The sequence below is a fragment of the Manis javanica genome, chromosome 15 (genome assembly GCF_040802235.1).
Source record: "Manis javanica isolate MJ-LG chromosome 15, MJ_LKY, whole genome shotgun sequence".
In the NCBI taxonomy this organism is placed as follows: domain Eukaryota; kingdom Metazoa; phylum Chordata; class Mammalia; order Pholidota; family Manidae; genus Manis; species Manis javanica.
Window position 1 is genome coordinate 13,482,967 of NC_133170.1, and position 19,964 is coordinate 13,502,930.

General features: G+C 37.9%; 1 protein-coding gene across 2 annotated transcripts; it reads left to right on the forward strand.

Moving 5' to 3' along the window:
- Positions 1-2,882: 2,882 nt before the first annotated feature.
- On the forward strand, positions 2,883-16,978 carry LOC108398363 (sulfotransferase 6B1-like). 2 transcript variants are annotated; one of them, XM_073223485.1, is made up of 4 exons: positions 2,883-6,443; positions 12,628-12,722; positions 12,877-13,063; positions 15,715-16,978. In XM_073223485.1, exons 1-4 carry the CDS (start codon positions 6,317-6,319, stop codon positions 15,834-15,836), a joined length of 531 nt encoding a protein of 176 aa, XP_073079586.1. In that variant the 5' UTR covers positions 2,883-6,316; the 3' UTR covers positions 15,837-16,978. The 2 variants fall into 2 exon arrangements, with proteins under 2 accessions (XP_073079586.1, XP_036876204.2); XM_037020309.2 differs by lacking the exon at positions 2,883-6,443 and adding an exon at positions 6,461-8,294.
- Positions 16,979-19,964: the final 2,986 nt, after the last annotated feature.

Consider the following 19,964-nt stretch of genomic DNA (forward strand, 5'->3'; position numbering starts at 1 on the left):
CGTCAAAGCTCCACGTCTCTCTCTCCAGGCTCGGGCTTCCTGATTCCTACGTCATCTTTCCTCGTCTATTTTCCGTAATGTCATCTTTAGTCGTAGCTTTATCTGCCATTTCGAAGAAAAGTTTGTGTTTTCTCACTCCATTCCTCCCCTTTTTCTGAAATGCAATACATACGAGCTACTTCCTCTACTGTGCGCTAATATTAACAAGAAGTTCGATCTTACCAATAATTTCCACAGGGATATAATCCCTGATTGCTACTAAGAGTCTTTCCTTGTTTAGGCTAAAGGATTTAATTAATTTTAGTCCTTTACTGTAATAATTAGCTTGATAGCTTTGCATGTAAGTTATCCTGAGGGTCAAGTTAGAGGAAATATTTTGTAATGTGTGTTATCAGCAAAATTCAGATAACATCATTTTCACATAGACTTTGGCACAGTTATGGTTTAAAAATTACGCTAGTGAAGAATTGCAAAAGGTATATATATGTTCTTCTAGTTGGAATGCCAGCTCAGTAACATTAAGATTATGTTGCCAAAGAGCTAGAATTTAAGTCAAGGACCATACTTGCTCTGAGGCCTGTGTTAAGTTAGTGTTTAGTAAATTCATCTTGTTTGATTTGATGAAAGATGTCATCCCAGAATCAGCCAAATGTTCTTCATAAATTCAAGGGGATCCTCTTTTCTGCTATGTCTTCAGAAGAACTTCTAAATTCCCTGGATTCTTTCAATGCAAGAGAAGATGATGTGTTTCTGGTTTCCTATCCAAAATCAGGTAAAGTTCATTTTAATATATTTTTAAAGTGAATAACTATGGTAATAATAGGAAATATAATAATTTTTATAAAAAATGTATTTTTAAGTATTTTCCCACAGGAAATTTAAGTATCCTAAATGGTTATTTTAATGAAGAAGTTTGACATTAGAGAGCTGAAAATTGTTTTGAGAAAATTCAACTGGAGAAATGAGAGCTTTACTACACCCTTATTTCTATTTTATTCATGAGGACATATGAATATACATAGATAATATAAATATTCTATCATGAGATGACATATATATAAAATAAGCATGATATCTATATCATTATAACATTTTATTCATACTTTATATCAGGCATAATGATAAATGGTGTTTATTCAATGCATACTTGGTGATTGGTTTACAAATAAATAATTTTTTTTCTCCTGGGCTAATAAGGAACCGTAAATATTTTTATTGTTAAGGTGTATGTCTTAATATTCAAAGTTTATTCCCATATACAGAATATACACCCTTGAAAGGACCATTACTATGAAAAATGTCATTCAGGAGATAATCAAAATAAAATGAACATTATTTTTGTTTTTGCGAGGTGACCAATTGCCTGTTGCTATTTCCAGAATAGTGGACGTTTGTGGATGGGCATATTCCTGCGAGCACGGGTTCAGCAAATAAGAGCTGAGTCCCTTTGGGTTGTGGGTGTATTGTAGTCCCCTTATCTATTCTAAGTCAGACCCAATAAGCCCTTCCTACTAGAAGGCACAGAGTTCACATAGGGCCAGATCTCCCAGGGTGCGTTTTGAGAATAAATATAAGCCATATGTGTATCTCTTTTACTGGAAAATATTGTTTCAATGGGGATTAAATAATCACCTCCAGATACCTCTCTCTTTTCTTTTATGTAATAGGTTGCTCAGTGAATAAATATATCTTACCTTAAATTGATATGTTAGTTTAGAAAGTAATTTATGATACGTTTAAGATTCTTGGAGCAGGTAGCTAATTTATACCATATGTAACCAACCATATACAAGGCTTCTACTGTACATATTGGTGCCTATAAATTGACATCTCCCACCAGCTGCCAGGAGGTCCCCTTCAACAGCACAAAACTGTGTATTCTTGCTTCTTCATTGAATAAATCAATGTATTTCGTTACAATAATACAAATATCACAACTATATGAGTCATGTTTATATGAATGTTATAAATATTTTACTTACTAACACCATAATCTAAGACGGTATTAGATTTAAAATATATAATGCAAATGAGAGTACTGTTTAATCCCTAAATGTTTATTCAACTGCAAATTTGTTACTATTGTATCTCATTGGAATGACAATGAGAAAAATGGAAACCAGGTCTGATTTAAACTCTTTAGGGACATTGATCTCAAATTAGCAAAACATCCTCCCCTCCAAGCCTCTACTTCTGTGCTCCTCTTTACTATTGTCTGCAACATTGGAGCATATCCACGTTTGCCTTTTATAAACATGAAGTGGTCTTCCTTCCAGACTTCCTGGTAGGTTTGCATCTCTGTGATGTTTGAAATAGCATCTGTTCATTGTTCCAGTGCTTTGTTTCACAGCTAGTCTGTAACTGTGCACAAATGAAAATGAGATTCAAGGGGAAATGAGGTGATAGACATAAATACAGGCAATAGCAACTATACTCTGGTGTGCGCAACCTCGGCAGGACAGAAAGGGTGAGATGAGCAATTATGCCAGGGCCCTGGGGACTCAGAAGGCAGTTTACAAAAGAGCAAGATACGTGAGCTGGTGGGAACAGTAGGAATTGCGTATGGGAAGACCTGTGTGTTTGTGACTTGGGGCAGGTGCTAAAGAAATGGCAGCATAGAAGAGCATTTCACGCCGAGGAAACAGCATATGCAGTAATTCTATTTCTTCATGCTCCTTAAAATGTGATTCTTCTTATGAAATCAATTAATGTCTCAAGAGTTTCAACAGGTTTCAATGGGCATCAAGAGGTAATAATAAGTACACATAATAAAATCAATGCATTCATTGCTCTTATAACCTCACGTTAATGATCTGTATTCATTTCTTCAAAATCGTCATGTGATTAAAACGTGGGCTTCATTGTATTTTTGTGTGAAGGCACTCACTGGATTGCAGAGGTCATCAAGAACATTTCCAATGCTGGAATTACTCTAACTTCTCCTATTGAATTGGGAGACATTTCCAAATTTGAAGAGCTAAATGAGTATCGTAAGAGAAGTTATTCCAACCCATTTGAGCTACAACATGCTACCAGTGAATATCAAACAAAAACAATGCAAGGTAAGTTCGTCGGTTAAGGGCAGGGGACGGGAGCATCACAAACCTGGCCTTGGATACTTGATCTGCCCCTTTCAAGCTGTGTGACCTTGGGAAATTGCTGATGCTCTCTGAGCCTTTGTTTCCTTATTGGATACAAAAATAAGAGTATCCATCTCATACAGTGTAGCGAAAATTAAATAAGAAAATGCACATATAGGACTCACTACAGTATCCAGCTCATAAGAGTTATTTTAATAGTCTTTTAGTAATGAAAGAAATATATTACATTGGCATGTCAATTATAATACACTGGACACGTCTTATTCTATCCTGAAGCTGGTTTTAGTCTTTTTACTTTTAAACATTGATGCCATTGATGCCTAGGGAAAGAAAAATTGCCCTGATTTTATTTTAATTATTTTATCTATTATTTTTGCAAAGGATTCTATAGGAAAAGAGGAAAAACATAAATGTATGTGAAACACTAAAGAACAGGTACTCGAAGTTATTTTTAAAGCACACACATTATTACATTGAAAGTTAATTGGAATTGAAAAGAATATTTTCTATTTTCATATGATTCTTACTCAAATTTGTTTTCATGGAGGAGTGCTTATGGAATAAGGTTAAGAAGTACAAAGCATGTCTTGAATCCATATGTACTAAATAATTGCAATTCAATTAAACAAACATTTACACCCATTCAAAAAAAGGACTAGATGTAAATTTATCGAAATGCCAAGTGGTTTTCTATGGTATGGCATTAGGGCTGGATTTTATTTTCTTTGCTGATGTCTGTATAAGGAGCATTTTAAGATTCTGTTTTGATCTGAAAAAAAGGAATAATACTTGAAAAACAAAGGCAAGATACATGTGTCTCTTGTAACAAATTCCCAGTAATGATGCTGCTTTAAACAATGTCAGTCATATTCTAAAAATAAAAACAAAAATAACCTACCAGTCAAATGTGCAAAGATGGAAGCAGAACTTTCTATGACTGTAACTCTATGACCATTACATCTCCACACACACCGTCTACTCTTCTGCTCAAGTAAAAGTAAACCAGAGGCAAAGGTCATAGAGTTTTGCCTGTGTCCCCAGCAAATCTATCAGAACAGGTGAAGGTGTGCTAACTTGATCACACCTTCACTCAACCAAGTATTTTCATTGCAAACAGACTTGTCTCTAAGACAGAGACAGATTTGGGGAGAAAGGAGTCTAGCAAACAATAACCCTTACTCAGGGCAGTACCAATGAAAATAGATGACTTCCAGAGATTAAGCTGTGTTTTATAACTATATTGTAACAATAAGAATACCTACTTTTCCTTTTATAAAGAAACTAAAGCTGAGAGAGGTTAAGGTGCTTCCTGTAACCACCACACTAAGGGTACCGCCTTGAGGTACAATCCTTTCCTTGTGACTCCTAATGGGAACTGAGATTCCCTGGTTGTCCCTGGTCTCCCAGGGTAACGACATCTTCTGCTGTTGATGGCCTGGCCCTGCGAGCTAAGGGACTGGACAAGCCTTACTGTGCCAGAGGGGCCTATCAATCTCTCCTGCCAGCTTTCAACCCTACTTGGCTGCCTATACTTTTCTTCCCAATCTTTGTCTCTTCTTTTCTATGTTTCCAAATTCTCTTATGTGAAATCCATGTTTTCAGCTCATTTCATAATATTTAGTTAATGGTTTATGTTTTTTCCAGAGTACCATTTTGCCCTCTCTCCACATCCCTCAATCTCTCCCAAATATGTGTTACAACTTCTTAAAATGCATCCTTTTATTGTGTTTTTAAATAGCATAATTGACATAATAACATTATGTTAGTTACAGATGTACACCGTAATGATTGGATAGTTGTACATATTGTAAAATGATCACCACAATAAGCCTACTTAGCATTTGTCACCATACATAGTTACACATTCCATTCTTGTGACCTCTTTTGGTAAAGTGTGTATTAATGGTTTCTGATGACTTCCCCACTCGATAATACTGACCTATAATTCTGAGGGTCTCCGAGGGCCCTAGAATACTCTTCTTTCTACCAAAAACAGTTCTCTAACTGGATGGCTAAGGTTGAACATTCTATCATTGTATCCTTTTTTGTTAAGGAAGTGATTTTTAAACTGTGCTCTCTGAGGCTTGGGGGTCTGTGAATCTGCTCAGGAAGCTGGGAGCAGGTAGAGAAAGCCTGAGGTGCTGGGTTACTCCACAAGGCTCTCTTGGGATGGAGAGAGGATAACGGGGGAGCTGAGGGGGCCCTTTGTTCCTGTGCCGAGTGGCCTTTGCACATGTCTCCAGTAAAGAGAAGCAGGGTTGCTCATGTGGGTCACACACAGCTCCTGGAATATGAACACCATATAGAAAGATATTTATGTATGAAAATGACTCAGTGAAACCTTTCTTGCCTGGGTAAAACGTGTCAGCCTGATTGTCAATTTAAAAAAGTGAGTTAAACATCTGGTACTCATGCAATGTTGACTTTGATTGAAAACAGTCCTATGAATATCCAGCTTCCTGCCCTGATGTCCTGAGGTTCTTACATACCCCTAGGGCACTGTATACCTCCCTACTAAACCCTCATAACACGGCATTGTCAAGACCGTCTTTAATGACCCACTTCTCTCACCTGACTGTAAGCTTTGAGAGGGCTGGAACCGTTGCTCTCTTGCCCATCATTATTTTCCTTGAATCTGGAATGTTGCCTGGCATATAGTAGGTACTAAATAAATACTGAATCGAACTAAATTGCAGTTGCAGTGTTCATATAAATTGAAAGGGTATCTCAGATCCCCTACTCTTTGGGTGATAAAATTGTAGAAACAGGAAATTCCAGAACATCATTCCTCGTAATAAATAAGAATAGACAATTTTAAGAAATCTTACTGTATGTATATCATGTTTTATAATAAATGGGTATTAAAAAGGTGATCTTGCCCTAGAAGTGAGCAGGGGTTTCTCATGCCTGATCCTAAAAAAGGTGGGATCAAATTTAGCCATGGATTGAAAAAGTGTGGTCGGTGGGCTGGTAGCTTCAACAATCATCTGGGAGCTTGTTAGAAACATCGGATGCTCTTCCTTTGAATGAGATCCCCTGATGATTCCCATGCACATCAAGTTTTGAGAAACGCTGGCCTGTGTCGGTGTTAATAACCAGCTCAGCTGCCCCAAACCCGTGGCTTGCCCAGGTAAGTTTGGCTGCTGCTTTCATTTAGGAAATGTTTGGTCCTGGGGCTCTTTCCAGCCAAACTAAATTTATTCTCTTTGAAGCAGATGATCTACATCATTAGGAATCCAAAAGATACAGCCGTTTCTCTGTTCCACTACTACAGAGACAACCCCAATCTCCCTGGCGTAGAAACCTGGCCTGCGTTTTTAGAGCTGTTCCTGAGAGGAGACGGTAAATATGTCAATGATTGTTATTCAGAATATACAAGTACCTTTCTGCTCAAAATGAAAGCATTTTCCAAAAGTTTCACATGACTCTTAACTTTCAGAAATACCTTTGCATAGATGGCTCTGTGCTTCTAAGCCGTTCTCTCTCAGTTTGCTTCTTCCCAGGCTTTCCAACCAGGGTGGGGGCAGTACAGATGGGCAGGCGCAGTGTGGGGAGGTGCAGCTAAAGCCTGCTGGCCACACGCAAGGTGCCTTATATATATACCTGCAGGGAAAATGAAACGGTGCAAACAGTGTGCCCACAAAAAAAACAAAATTCCCCAAATACACCAAGTGTGAAAGAATTAGGCATCTTGATGCTTGGTTTAATAAAAAAATAACAAAGTAATTTATCCTGAAAACACCATGACATGTGGTTAGATGAAGGTGTGCAGTACACATTGGTCCTGCTACCATGCATGATCTTTGCATTTATTCCATTTTTCCTGACTCAGTGATGTCTGGAACACTTTTAAAAAATTCTGAATTCCCAAGCCTTCCATGAAACAAAAAGACTATTCCAAGACAATACAGAATTTAGAAGAGACATGATTTAGTAATGGGATATTATTCCCAGAGAATCCCATCTCTCACTAGAGTACATCTTAGTTGCTGGTTCACTATTTTACGTGCAAATAGCTGTTTTCACTTGTTAATTTAAAAGAGGCTGCAGCAAGTGTAACCTTAGTGTGAGGACAGTGGGAGCTCAGGATTTAACCAGCAACAGGATTTAATATTTTGTTTTGCTGTTTTCACTGTGGGAGGATATGCTGTGCTCACATTATTTCAACTCCTCTTTCTGTTCTCCTCCTTAGGTAATGGCACACATTTAGCAGAATCATAAAGTTTGAGGAATGACAGGTCCATTAAAGGTCGTGTGGTTGAAACACCGACCTGTTTAAATCACTTTTACAACATCTCCAAGAATTGCAGAGGCTAAACTTGAACTGTCAAACTGTAGCAACAGGTTCCCACCCCCAACTCCTGCCCCAAAGCAGCACTTCCCCTCCTGGTACTGCTGACATGTTAGAAAAAAAAAAACCTTACCGTGTGACACAGACACTTAGTTAAATGCTCTGCTAACACGATCTCATTTTCTTCTCGTGAGAACACGCGAGGTGGATGTTACTATCCTCACTTTGCAGGTGAGCAAAGTGCAGACCTTGAGAGGCCAAATAACTTGTGCACAGATGTGTAACTAATAAGGAGCAGAGTTGAGATTTACACTCAGGTGTCAGCTCCCAAATCTTTGCTCTTACCACATTGTGCCATAACACACCCAGCAAAAAACTGTCCCCCTGATCATTAATCCCTCTTCCACATGAGAGCCTTCTAAATATTTGAAGATGGTCAGCATGCCTCACTCTGCCTCAATTCCATTTTTGGAATAAGCAGAGTTTAAACGTACAAATTATTTTTTTAAAAGAAGATCTTGAGCCTGCTTTTCCTCAAGAAAAGAAACACTGCGTTCATCTCCAGTTATTAGCGCTGTGGTTTGCCGCCCCTCTCTCGCACTGGCATGAGCTCTGATTCGGCTCCGTTTCTGTTACTCTGCACAGTGTCCAGAAGGCAGAGATCCTCTGGGGGTGAGGGCACCACGGCTGGGTGCAGCAGGCCTCTTACTGCTCCGCTTCGAGAGGCTATTTGTGAGTGAGTTGCGAAAAGGCATCCAGGCCATCCGCAGGAATGCAAACTAGCTGTCCTGGAGTCTCTGCCTTTGCGACCCACCACACTGTCGGGAGTTGCAGCAGAACGTCTGGGAAGGGCCTGGTGTGGTTGGAAAAAGAATTCCAGATGATTTTGTCCACCTTCGTCAGTGAGTTAATAGATCTGTAATAGTGAAAGGATTTGATTTGATTACCTGCAACCAGGTAATCCAGCCTGGGGATGCTCGTCTACACCAGGACTAGTCATCTAATGACTAAAGCTTTTTTTATTTACTTGGGTGGGAGCAATAGCTTCAGTTTTTACCCTTTATAGGCCATGGTGGTTTGGTTTCCTGTGTGCATGTGATATGTATGTGACTGTGTTTAGGGGTGGTCTTCAGTGGTTTTTTTGAGAGGAAGATTATTTCTCTTGCAAATGACAATATGATACAGTAGAAAGAACAGGACAGAGGAAATGATTCCAAGTCCTGACTTTACAATTTACTCCTGTGTGGCTTTGGGCAAGTAGCTTAACCATCTGAGGTCCAGGCCCCTAATATGAAATAGGACTGATTAAACTATCTATTTTGTAGAATTATTTAGAACTTCAAATTAAGTAATAGGTAAAATTTGCTATAGAAATTTATGTACTTTTTCTATTAGACATGGTCTTATAAAGACACACACAAAGACTTCTAAATAGTTTCACATTAGGTTGGAACTGTTACAAGTAGATATTTATCTAGAAAGATTATTGTACAACTGAGGCATCATGATATCCTGTATCCATCTCCAAACCATAGACATAAATACACATTATTTGACAAGACAATATAATAAACAGCTACACATTTATCTAATCATCCAATTTATCTTTCAGATAGTTTAAAAATACATTTTAGGTTTTCAAATGAAATAACAACTATAAATTGTGTTGTGGAAATGTCTTGACAGATTAATATCTCAATGAAATAATATCTTAGCATTTTACTCTTTTTTTCCTATAGCTCCTCTCAAAGTTTACAGAACTCCATTTCCTAGGCCACTTCACCAAAGCGAGTTTTGTTTTCTGCACAATTATCTACAATGAGAGTGCTTTCTAGAAACTAGAAATTAATATGCTTATTAAAACTGGATATGGGAGCAGGGCTGAGGGTTTGCAGAAAGTGTGGGAGGTTTGAAGTAGCTGATTTGAAGTCTAGGAAAATGTATCAGTGCAGGACAATTAGGTTTTCCAGTCAGCCTTGGGGCCCTTAAGACTGGAAAATGAATTTGCAGTGGTATAAATACAGGGTTGTGTAAATTTCTTCCACAGAACTCAGCAGCAATGGACAATAAGAAAAGAAGTTGAAGGGTTTTGATTCAATAATGGGTGTTTTCCAGGTGGTTGGAAAAAACAGTAAGGGGGCAGGAATTGAAGTATTGGCAAAAAAACCAACCAAACAAACAAACAAAAAAACCCGAGGGGCTGAATAAGGGGAAGAAAGTGAAGACAGGACAGAAATGGTCCCAGCAGGGTTTTGTAGAAGGTAAAGCTAACCTTAAAAATAAAGCTGTCAATTATTGTACCATCAAAAATGGGTTTCTTCAGGAATAGTGGAGAATTACAATTTGGGACATGCAAGCTACCTCAAAGACACAGGCAAGTTGGGAGAAGAAGAGAACTGCTCTTTTATAGAGAAAAGTGGGGTCTTAGGAGGGACTGTTATGAGGGCAGAAAAATAAAAATCCACTATAATGGATTTTTAGTAAACTGGGAGTTTGAAGTATAGTAGCTTCTCATTGGCTGGCTTGTGGCAGTGTCTCATTGGCTGGGCTGTTGCCAGGGGCGGAGGAAATCTTCTGTCTTCCACTGGGTAGTAAAGCTGTAGGTCTCTAAAGCCCTGTCACCTTGCAAGGTCTCTCTCTGTCCCATGCGTTTGCAACTGAGGGACAATGAGATTCCCCTTCATTAATTTTAACACTGTCCATTAAATCACTCCAGTTGGTGGACAGGACCTGAGATGGCAGAAGATTGTGATCTAAAACCAGTCTTCAGTGGCTATAGGGGAGAGATCAAAAGGTTGATTTCCGACTGAGACAAGGATGGAAGAGTGGCTTATTCAAAGGATGTGAGTCTTAAAGGGGCCTGGATTCTATAGGAAGGGTTCTGAAAGTTGGCAGGAAGCAGTGAGATAAGCTGACATAGTCTGCAGATCCTAAGACTGAAAAGGGATCAGGCTGAAAAAGGGACAGGAGGTGGTGGAATAATTCTGTATTATGTGAAGGATGTGGAGAACATCATTTTGCATCAAAGGAAGGTTTCAGCTCAGTTCTGGAAGCTATAATTTCTTTAAAGCCATAGGTATACTAGTAACTTGGACACGTAATCTGATTAAAAAAATTAACCGAAACTGTAATTTTCTATATCAGTAAGGAAGGCAAAGGCAGTCTTTACGGTTTTTCTGATGTCTTTAGATTTTTTTTGGCTGGCTTAAATCCTTTTGGAACAAGTAGAGTGTAAATTAAGTGGTCAATAATAGAACAGCTGGCTCTCAAACTATGATCAGGCTATGATCCAAAAGTTTATTCTTAAGTCTATTTGAGGTACGTTGGAATACATTTTCTACTGAAAAACCGTAATGGGCAAGGTCAACTACAACTAACCACCAGGTATGACACTGGGTCTCCATCCATGCCCTGCCTCCAGGCCACAGAGTTCAGCATCCCTGACAGCACTGACATCATCCACAGGGGCTGGGCTGTGGCTGCTGAGGGGAGGTGGCAAGGTGAGTTGAGACTGTGAGCATAGTCTGGGGTACTAGAGATGAGTTAACTTCCTAAATTTGTGTGAGGGAAAATCGGTCATCCTACCACATCCGTGTGCCTGGGAAAATGGTTGGCCATTCTTTGAAGATAAATCCCTCATCATAGATTTGGTAATTTGGGTAATTCTAAGATAAATCATTATGTAACTCATTGAAATAACAATGAGATAACTGATAACTGAAGCCTGTATAAGGGCAGCATTTCTAAGCACCAGTTCTAATTATATAGCCTCCGGGCCCATGGGGTAAAATATTGGGCTGACTCTGTAATGATATCATGTAGTCCAGAAATTCTTGTTTTAATACATTATGGCTATTTTCTTTCCCTTTGCTTCCTCGGGAGGTGAAGCCATGAAAAATTGCCATTCATTTGGAGTTGATAATACTTCAATTTATTCTAAGCTTTAATGTTCAAAATGTATTTAGCACAATGTCTGGTAGACACTAATGGCTTAATAAATGTTTACTAAATGAATTAATAGCTAGCAGATCTTCATGAAATTGCAAGTAGAGTAGCTCTTATGATTGGGGCATTAGCTAGTATTAAGTTTTAGGATGATAAAGGATGCTTAGAAAGATGTCTCTCTACTGTTTTAAATTTCTCTGTTTCGTGCTTTAGGTTGTTAAACTAGTCAATTTTCTGTGGTGGCTTACTTTTTGTCTTTAAGTATCACTGCTGTAAGGGTTATTTTGCATGATAATATTTTACTTTTAAGCCCTGGAGATTTAAAAAAAATCTGTCCAATTAGCAAAACGATGAAGAGGTAATAACTATTAAAAACTCCCTAAGACTGTATTTTTCAGCCTTGAACTAAGATAAGTGAATAGATTTTTTTTGGAGGATGTTTATAAATATTTTATATATGAATTTACAATTATGAAAAGCATGTCACCTTACAGGAAGAAAGTGATATATTCTCAGTTTCTCCCAAGATCCAAAGTGATTATCAGAACACAAGTATTGGGCAAATGTGTATTTCTGTGTTTCCGCTGTCACTTCTGATGATAAAAAATATTTACTAGAAATAAGGAAAAGACACCACAATCTTATTAAAAGATAGTGCCATTGTAGGGTCCAAGGGCAGGCTGCCCCCAGATGTACCACTTCGACTTGCAGAGTATATTGAGCTGAAAACAGTCAAGACCTAACAGAGTCAGAAAGAACCTTGGATCTCTGCCTCTACCTGCGTAAAAGAATTCAGATAGAAGACCTGCTCTAGGAAGAGAGCTATCATCCTAGATAAATCTACTAGCAGGCATTTAGTAAGGTCTGTTTTATTAAGCTCCTCTCCAAGGTCCTGTTCCTTCTGTGTGGCCCAGCAAACATTTGTCTGCCAAACATTTACTCTTTTTCATAGTCCTTTGAATTGCCTTTCTCTTTGAGCTCCCGGACCCCTAATTCCCTTCTTAGTTCATGATGACATATATATATATATCCAAGTTGATTCTTAGACCAGCTGGGAGAACCTTGAAGCACAGAGGAAAATTTTTCCTTCCCAACACCATTCAGCTTCATTTTCTCAATATTGTATTTTGTTGAAACAATTGTGAAAATGGAGCTTTTCTAAGGAAAACTCTCTCTCTCCTGAGTCTAGTATGTGTGTACCTTACTCTGACGACTTCACCAACATGGGGAAAACACAGGGAAGTAGAGCCTTAATGTTTAATATTAACACAAAATTCACCTTTCTTACAGTTGTGTATGGATCCTGGTTTGATCACGTTTTAAGCTGGGAAGAGCACAAACATGATAAAAATATTCTAACTATGTTCTATGAAAAAATGAAGAAAGTAAGTCCTTCCTAACATTTCAATAATCAAAATTTAAGTCAAATTGATTAAAACAGGAAATCAATCCATGAATTCTGTTTTTAGGTTTTAGGGAATGAATTTCATGTTTTGATGAGTTATGTTTTCTAAAAATATTTCTTTGCTTATTGCTCAGGACCTTTCTAAAAGCATAAAGAAAATTACTACTTTCCTCAATATAAATATGAGTGATGATGAAATTGATAAGATTGCTTGGAAAACATCATTCAGTGAAATGAAAAATAATGCAGCCAAAGAAAACAGTGATTCAAATCATACCATCTGTGCCCTCACATGTAATAGGAACCTGGTATTTAGGAAAGGTAAGTCAGAAAGAGATGTGGTGCTTTGCCTAGAGCTTATATTTGGAAGCAATTTCATTTTATCATTATTAACCTCTCATTTCACAATTTGTGCACCCCATACCTTGCACAATGGATTGCACTTTCATCCCTCTGTAAATATTTGTTAAATGAAATTCTTGGACCAAATTCTTTTAAGACATGAAGATTTTCATGTCCGGTTAGGAACCAGTTGAGAGAAAGACACAGGTGTCAAGCAGATGGAAATAATAAAGCTTTTTGAAGAATGTGTCTCAGGTCTGCAGCCTAGGGCATTTGCTAATAACTTACACTGAATTTTACAAACATTCTCACTCAGTCACATCCAATCAAATGTACTTCGGTCCCCACAACTGAGGCAGCCACTTAGAACATGGTGGAGAGTGGTACATAATACGTGTTTTCTTCAGGAAAGAGAAAGAGCTAATGAATGTGGACAGTGCGTTTTCCCAAACCCACCAATCAAATAATTCTCTGCAGAAGTAAGAGGTGGAAAGAGAATCTGGGACTGTTATCTAAAGATGTTCCTCTGCATGGAAACATGAAGGAAATAAGTATTTTCCACTAATTCTTAATGTTTAACTTAGAAGCAGGTTGGGAGCATCTGGATACAGAATTGTTCTGAAATCCATGGGGATTTTAATCCAGATCAGGGGGGAAAATATTTTCAAATTTATCAAAACTTACAAAGACAAAATTTTTGGCATTTATGTACTCAGGTTTCTTGCTGAAAAACACTTATTTCCATTTTTTGGCTCCACTGAATATGATTCCTCCTAAAACAAACATTTGCCAACCTGAATAGATCAGATATTGGCTTAACTTTGCAAATTATTTTGTCTTGTTGGTTCATCTTTTACTTCCTTGTGGTCACAAAACCAGGGCTGGGAGGGAGGAGAGAATTTATTTCAGCAAATATTTATTAATAAACTATTTTCTAAGAACCAAGATTCAACAATTGAATAAAATACAGTCCAGCCCTTCAAAAGACCATAATCTAGACCATAATACTAACTGATAACAGCTATACTGTAGTATGAGCAAACATGAATGAATAACAAGAATAAGGGAGAGAGAATTTTCTCCTAGGAAAGTAGGTGAGGAGGTCACATTGGATATGGGACTGTAAACACGAGCAAGATTGTGCCGGGAAAATGACAGGGAAGAAATGCATTCCAGCAAGTTAGCAAGAAGAAAGGCTTAGAACCACCATGGAACTGGATGGTATTTTCTAGACGGAGCATGCCAGCCAATTTGTTAGCCGTGTCTGCTGGGTATAGTTTCTTGATTTTTTTTCTTCTTTTGCTTATGTGCATATGTAATTACTATATTATTTTTTAAAAGAATTTTTCTTAAAAAAGTAAAAGAAAATGTGAAAGAATAAATCAGAAACCAAGCAAACAAAAGCAGGTCAAATGAAAGGAGACAGTAAAGGTTCAGGTGAACTGATACCGGAAGCTGGGAGGGGGAACCAGGAAAGACTAAAGAAGACTGATAAGTAACACTGATAACATTAATCATGGGTCAGGCACTTTGACCTCAGGAAGTTGACCTTGTGCCCCAGTTAGAAGCGATGTCATTTCTTGACTCTGGGATCTTCCTTCTGGTACTATTTCCTTTCCTTCCCCTTGCAAACAAAAGAGTTTGACGTTACTTCTTCTTCAATTCATCTTTTGGACTATAAATCAACAACATAAAACATTTCTTAGGTTGCAATATATTTCTTTTCTGTAGGTGACATTGTCTGACATTCCATCAAACCACAGGTTTTCTTGCATACCCACTCTAAAGTCATCACTAGATTGGGTATGGTGAGATTATACAGGGACAAAACATCATAGTCCCTGACTTGGAGGAGTTGTAAGCTAACTGGGAGGAAAAGATAATAGAAAACAATATGAGACAGTCTATAATGGAGGGATAAAATAATGCATCACTGGCTCTTGTGCACTAAGACCCCAGGGATGAAGACTGGGGCCAGAAGTGGCAAAGACCATGGTGGACAAATTCCAGGGTTGGGTGTGGCAGAGTGTGTGGAATGGATGAGGGGTTGACACATGGCCAAGACTGACAAGGTGGCCTGTAAGATCAGGAAAGGCTGATGGACTGTATGAAGTATAATGTCTTATTTTGATCTCCAAACTCCTTATATTGAAGGTGAGGACTGCATGCAAGTAACTTGGTGATTATATTTTCAGATCTCTATTACCAATATGGTACAATACATTTCCTTAAAATGGGACCAGTTGCTACCCTGTGGCGTGTTATCAGCACAGCCACTGCTGTGGAAGTGCACAGACAGGGAAATAAATAAATGAAGCATCATCATGTCCACTTCATCTGCTTTATGCTTGGATTAAGTTTCTTGCTCACATCGTACTTATAATACCTAGGATGTTTAAATATTTTTCATTTGCTTTCTTTTTAAGGAATAACTTTTTGAGCTGCACAAATTAATATGTAACCATTACTGAGGAAGTTAGAAACAGCAGATAAACAAATAGAACACAATGATCCCCCATCATTTATCAGCAAGAGATAAAATTGTTCACATTTTATTAAGAATCAGATTTCTTTTGTGAATACTGTACATTTAAATGGGTTCTTGTCTGATACGTTTTGAACTTTTACAGGAGCAGTGGGTGACTGGATAAACTACTTTACTTCAAAGCAGAAGAGAGTTTTTGATGAACTATTCAGTGAGAAAATGAAACACAGTGAACTGGCAAGACACTTTGAAGATTCCTCTATATAAATGGGAAATGAAACCAATTTCCATTTTATGCAGTGCAGGGCTTGGGGAATACATAAATATTTTTCACCAGTATTGAAAACAGATACTTCCTTCAGTGAAAAATGGACACTTTATGAATGTACCAAAAGTGTCATGTGTGAAAACTATTATCATGCTTGGTGATAGCAGAGAATTATTAATCAAAGGAAGTGTACAATTTTTGAATGGCTAAATTACATATCTGCTTTCAAGATATTCATAAGGCAAGGAGATTACTTCTATTCAGAGAAAGCCTTCCTGTGGATGGTCTACAAACTACTAATATACAACAAAACACGTGAGGATTATCTAAAATAACATGTCTGAAAAGAATCTATTTTCTGCCTTTTTGGACTATCATGACCTCTAGACAAACATTTTTATTTCAACATTCCCTGGTGTCTGTGTAGAAATGTTCTCCAGTGTCATAACAATGACAAGCATAATCTTACTAATGTGGAAACGCCTAATAGGTAGATTATATCAAATCATCACAGTATATTAGTGAAAATGAAAAATGAAGAAATACTTTTTCATATTAAATTAACACTGGCATGGCACTCCAGTATTTTCTTTATTTTTAATAGAATCAGTTAAATTACAAATTTTCTTATTTTCCAGTTTTGAAAAGTATACTTTTCCTTGAAGTGTTTATGATTTTTTTACTGTATTTTAAATATGTATTCTTTCTCCCAGTAGCATTTCTAGCATTAATCCAATCTCTATAATTTTCTCTCTCCTGTAATGAATATTATTCTGTAGGTTTAGCCTAGAGGATAGTGTAATGAAATTTTAGTGAACTTATTTTAGAATTATTACCTAAGTTATGAACATCTATAACACATTGTTTATGTCTGTGCCATAATATCTAACCCAAGGCTTAGTGAGAAATCAAAATTGTGTATCATATATGACTCTGATATATGATATCAGAACTCAAGGAAAAGGGTTTAGTGAGTTAATTCAACCAGACAGTTTGATTCTGTACCTCCATATATTGTGAATCTTATTTTTAGTAAAAAAATCTGTTGGAAATTCTTATCAAGTTTATCACAATTCAGTATTAGATCTTCATATATCTTCTGTATGTACCTATTTGTTATGAATAAAATGTATACTTGTTGACTTCATGCAATTCAGATTTTTTCCTTCAAAATTAACATTTTACTATTTACTATGATATCTCCCTGCCCTAATAGGTGAGGTGAGAGAATGAGAAAGGCAGTCAGGTGTGGTTTCATGCTAGCTGCAGGTTTTTCCACACGGGAGTGAGACTTTTGGACAGATACTCTTACAAGATCACCCTGACCACTAGCTGAAGGACTGTCCTAGACATGGAGGTGCAGGGACAAAGGGCTTTTTCAGTGGTGTAGGTGAGAGAAGTTAGTGAATGAAAAAGGCAATCAGGTGTGGTCTTTAGGTCCTCATCTTCATGTTGGAGCTGTCTCCGTGGTATTGATGTGCAGAGCGGCAATGCCTGCAGTATAGTGTTTACGGCACCAAGTCCTAGGAGGCTGTATCGTCTCACAGCATGCAAATATCATTAAGACTGAAAGAACTAAAATCGGATTTTATCTGATGACATTATAGTATCTTAAATCTGTGAGGTACTTGTGGGATCATTGAAACACAGTTTTGATAGGAAATTAAAGAAGATCAATCATCTAAACGTGTAACATGGAAATGGTGACAAATGGCCAGTTTCAGGATTTAATATGGATAGTGAGCCATCTAATCTACTAATATGGAGGGAGAGATGAAGCCTAGATTTTTGACTCACCAACTGACTATCAGAGGGTACCATTTATTTAGATGCCAAGGCTTGGCAGGAGAATTACTTTGGTGGTGGGTGGTGATGGGCTATGGATCAAGGCTTCTGCTATGGTCATGCAGCTTGAAATGTCTATTAGACACCAGGGAACTGGTTGGAGAGAAGAATCCCTCCACTGACTACTGTGCTGTTCCTTGGGGCCCAGAGGGAAGGTTCAAGAAAGGGGAGGTGGGGCGGTTGAGCCAGTTTAGAAGACTTGCAGAGCGTCTGTGCGATGATGGCAATGTCTGGGGAGGTGCTGCAGACTAATTGCCCTAATAGCCAAGCGCATGTGGGTTTTCCTCTTTCCAAGAAAGTTCCGGATCTCTCCCCCTGAACTCTGCTTTTTCACTTCCTTGGAGCTGACAAAACAACTTACAGATGCATTTCCTCATCCCAACTGCCTCCCACCACTCCCCTTTTGATTCCCCATCACCTGTTTTTCACTCTTTTTCCTCCTTCACTTCTCTGCCCTGCCCCCTCCTCTCTGTAGTTACTAAGTAACTGCTAATCCTAACGACTCTCCTAAGCTCCCATTGGATGCACTTCCTCACTTCCACTTACTTGTTTCTGCCTTGAATGCATTTCACCCCATACCCGGTTTAACACCAGGTCCAGGAGGCCTGCTCTGATTCTCCATGTCCCCAGCCTAAAGTGCTTTTCATTTTTCCCTGACTGGCCTTCCAGTGACCCTTCACTTGTATATATATATATTTTTTTTGAATATTTTTTTATTAAAGTGTCATTGATTACAATCTTACATTGGTTACAAATATACAACAGTGGTTCGACAGTTACCGATATTATTATCTAGTGTGGTCACTATCAGTGCAGTAAGATGTTACAGAATCTTTGACCATATTCTCCATGCTGTACTACCATCCCCATCAGCATTGTGATTGCAAATTATTGTGCCCCTTTATCCCACGCCCCCTCCCCTTCCCCCTCACCCCTGCCAACCCCTCCACTTTGGTAACCACTAGTCCCTTCTCCATGTCTATGAGCCTACTGCTATTTTGTTCCTTCTGTTTTGCTTTTATACCCCACAAATAAGTGAGATCATTTGGTATTTGTCTTTCTCCACCTGGCTTATTCACAGAGCACAATACCCTCTAGATCTATCCATATTGTTGCATTCCTTCACTTATATTTTCCTTTCCACACTTAACCATTGGGCCTTGTCTCCTTTCTAGTTTGTAGGTTCTTGCCAGTTAGAGCATGTCCTGTTCATTTCTGTATCCTCCACCTTACCTAGTCCAGGACAGCACTCATAACGGATGCTTAATAAATGTTGGTTGTGAATTGAGTTCACGGATCAGTTGAATTCTGTTTTCCAGAAAACTCAGCTCCAATACCATCACCCACTTTGATCCTATTTCTGTATTCTCTTACTTCATGTCTACATTAGTCAATTCTCTTTTTCAACCTAACCATGTATTTCCTTCTAACTACTTAACTAGTTCCATTATGCAAGTCTTTCCTTCCCAACTTCATTATGTACGTACAGAGAGTTTGTAGGAGGCTTCTTCAGTGACTGATGCAGTGTATTGCCCTCAAATTGTTCAAAAAGTTGTGTTGAATGGAAGAATAAATTAATGGATGGGTGATTGAAAGAATGAATGAACACATTCCTATCTGCCTGCCATTCAGCTTCCTGGTCCTGTGGGCATGAATGCTTGGGGTCATATTTAACTCTTTGCTTTTTCTTCTATTTTCCAAATCAAACCAGTCACAAAATACGATTGATTCTTGCTTTTCAACACCTCTTAATCCTTCCTGTGTGTAATGAATGAATTTATCAATCTTCATTCAAACATAAATGTAAGCAAAGATCAACTACCAATGATAAGAATAGCTTGTAGCTATCACCTAAGTAAATCCGTTGGAGTGGTCTGTGGGGGTGCATACAGTGTGTGCATAATTTTAAACTTTCCCAATTTTTTTTTGTAGTTTCTCCTTATAATGTGTAAGATTATAAAATAGAAATACTCTTTGTCTTTAAGCAGCTCATTTACACAGTTACAAATATTAATTAAAGTTAGGTCATTGAAAATTGGTGTCAAAGAGGAATAATGTAGCATCTAAATAAAGATCACTTTGATTTTATTTATTTTTAACTTTAGTTTAATAAAAGAATTGTTGATCCTTTCTCTAAATGCACAGGTACAGACCTAGAAGGAATTTTCTAAGGACTTAGCAGAGGAGGAAGTAGGAAATTTTGGATGAAAGCTGCATGAAACATGAGTAAATAAGGAATCACCAATCCACCTAGCAGCCCCTCCCCCTGAGCTGCCAATTAG

Excerpts from the sequence above, each read along its gene's own strand:
- LOC108398363 (XM_037020309.2), top strand. The coding sequence starts at position 8,165 with ATGCAAACTAGCTGTCCTGGAGTCTCTGCCTTTGCGACCCACCACACT. Across the intron at positions 12,723-12,876 it reads TCTATGAAAAAATGAAGAAA|GACCTTTCTAAAAGCATAAA; the intron begins GTAAGTCCTTCC and ends CTTATTGCTCAG. Across the intron at positions 13,064-15,714 it reads GAACCTGGTATTTAGGAAAG|GAGCAGTGGGTGACTGGATA; the intron begins GTAAGTCAGAAA and ends GAACTTTTACAG.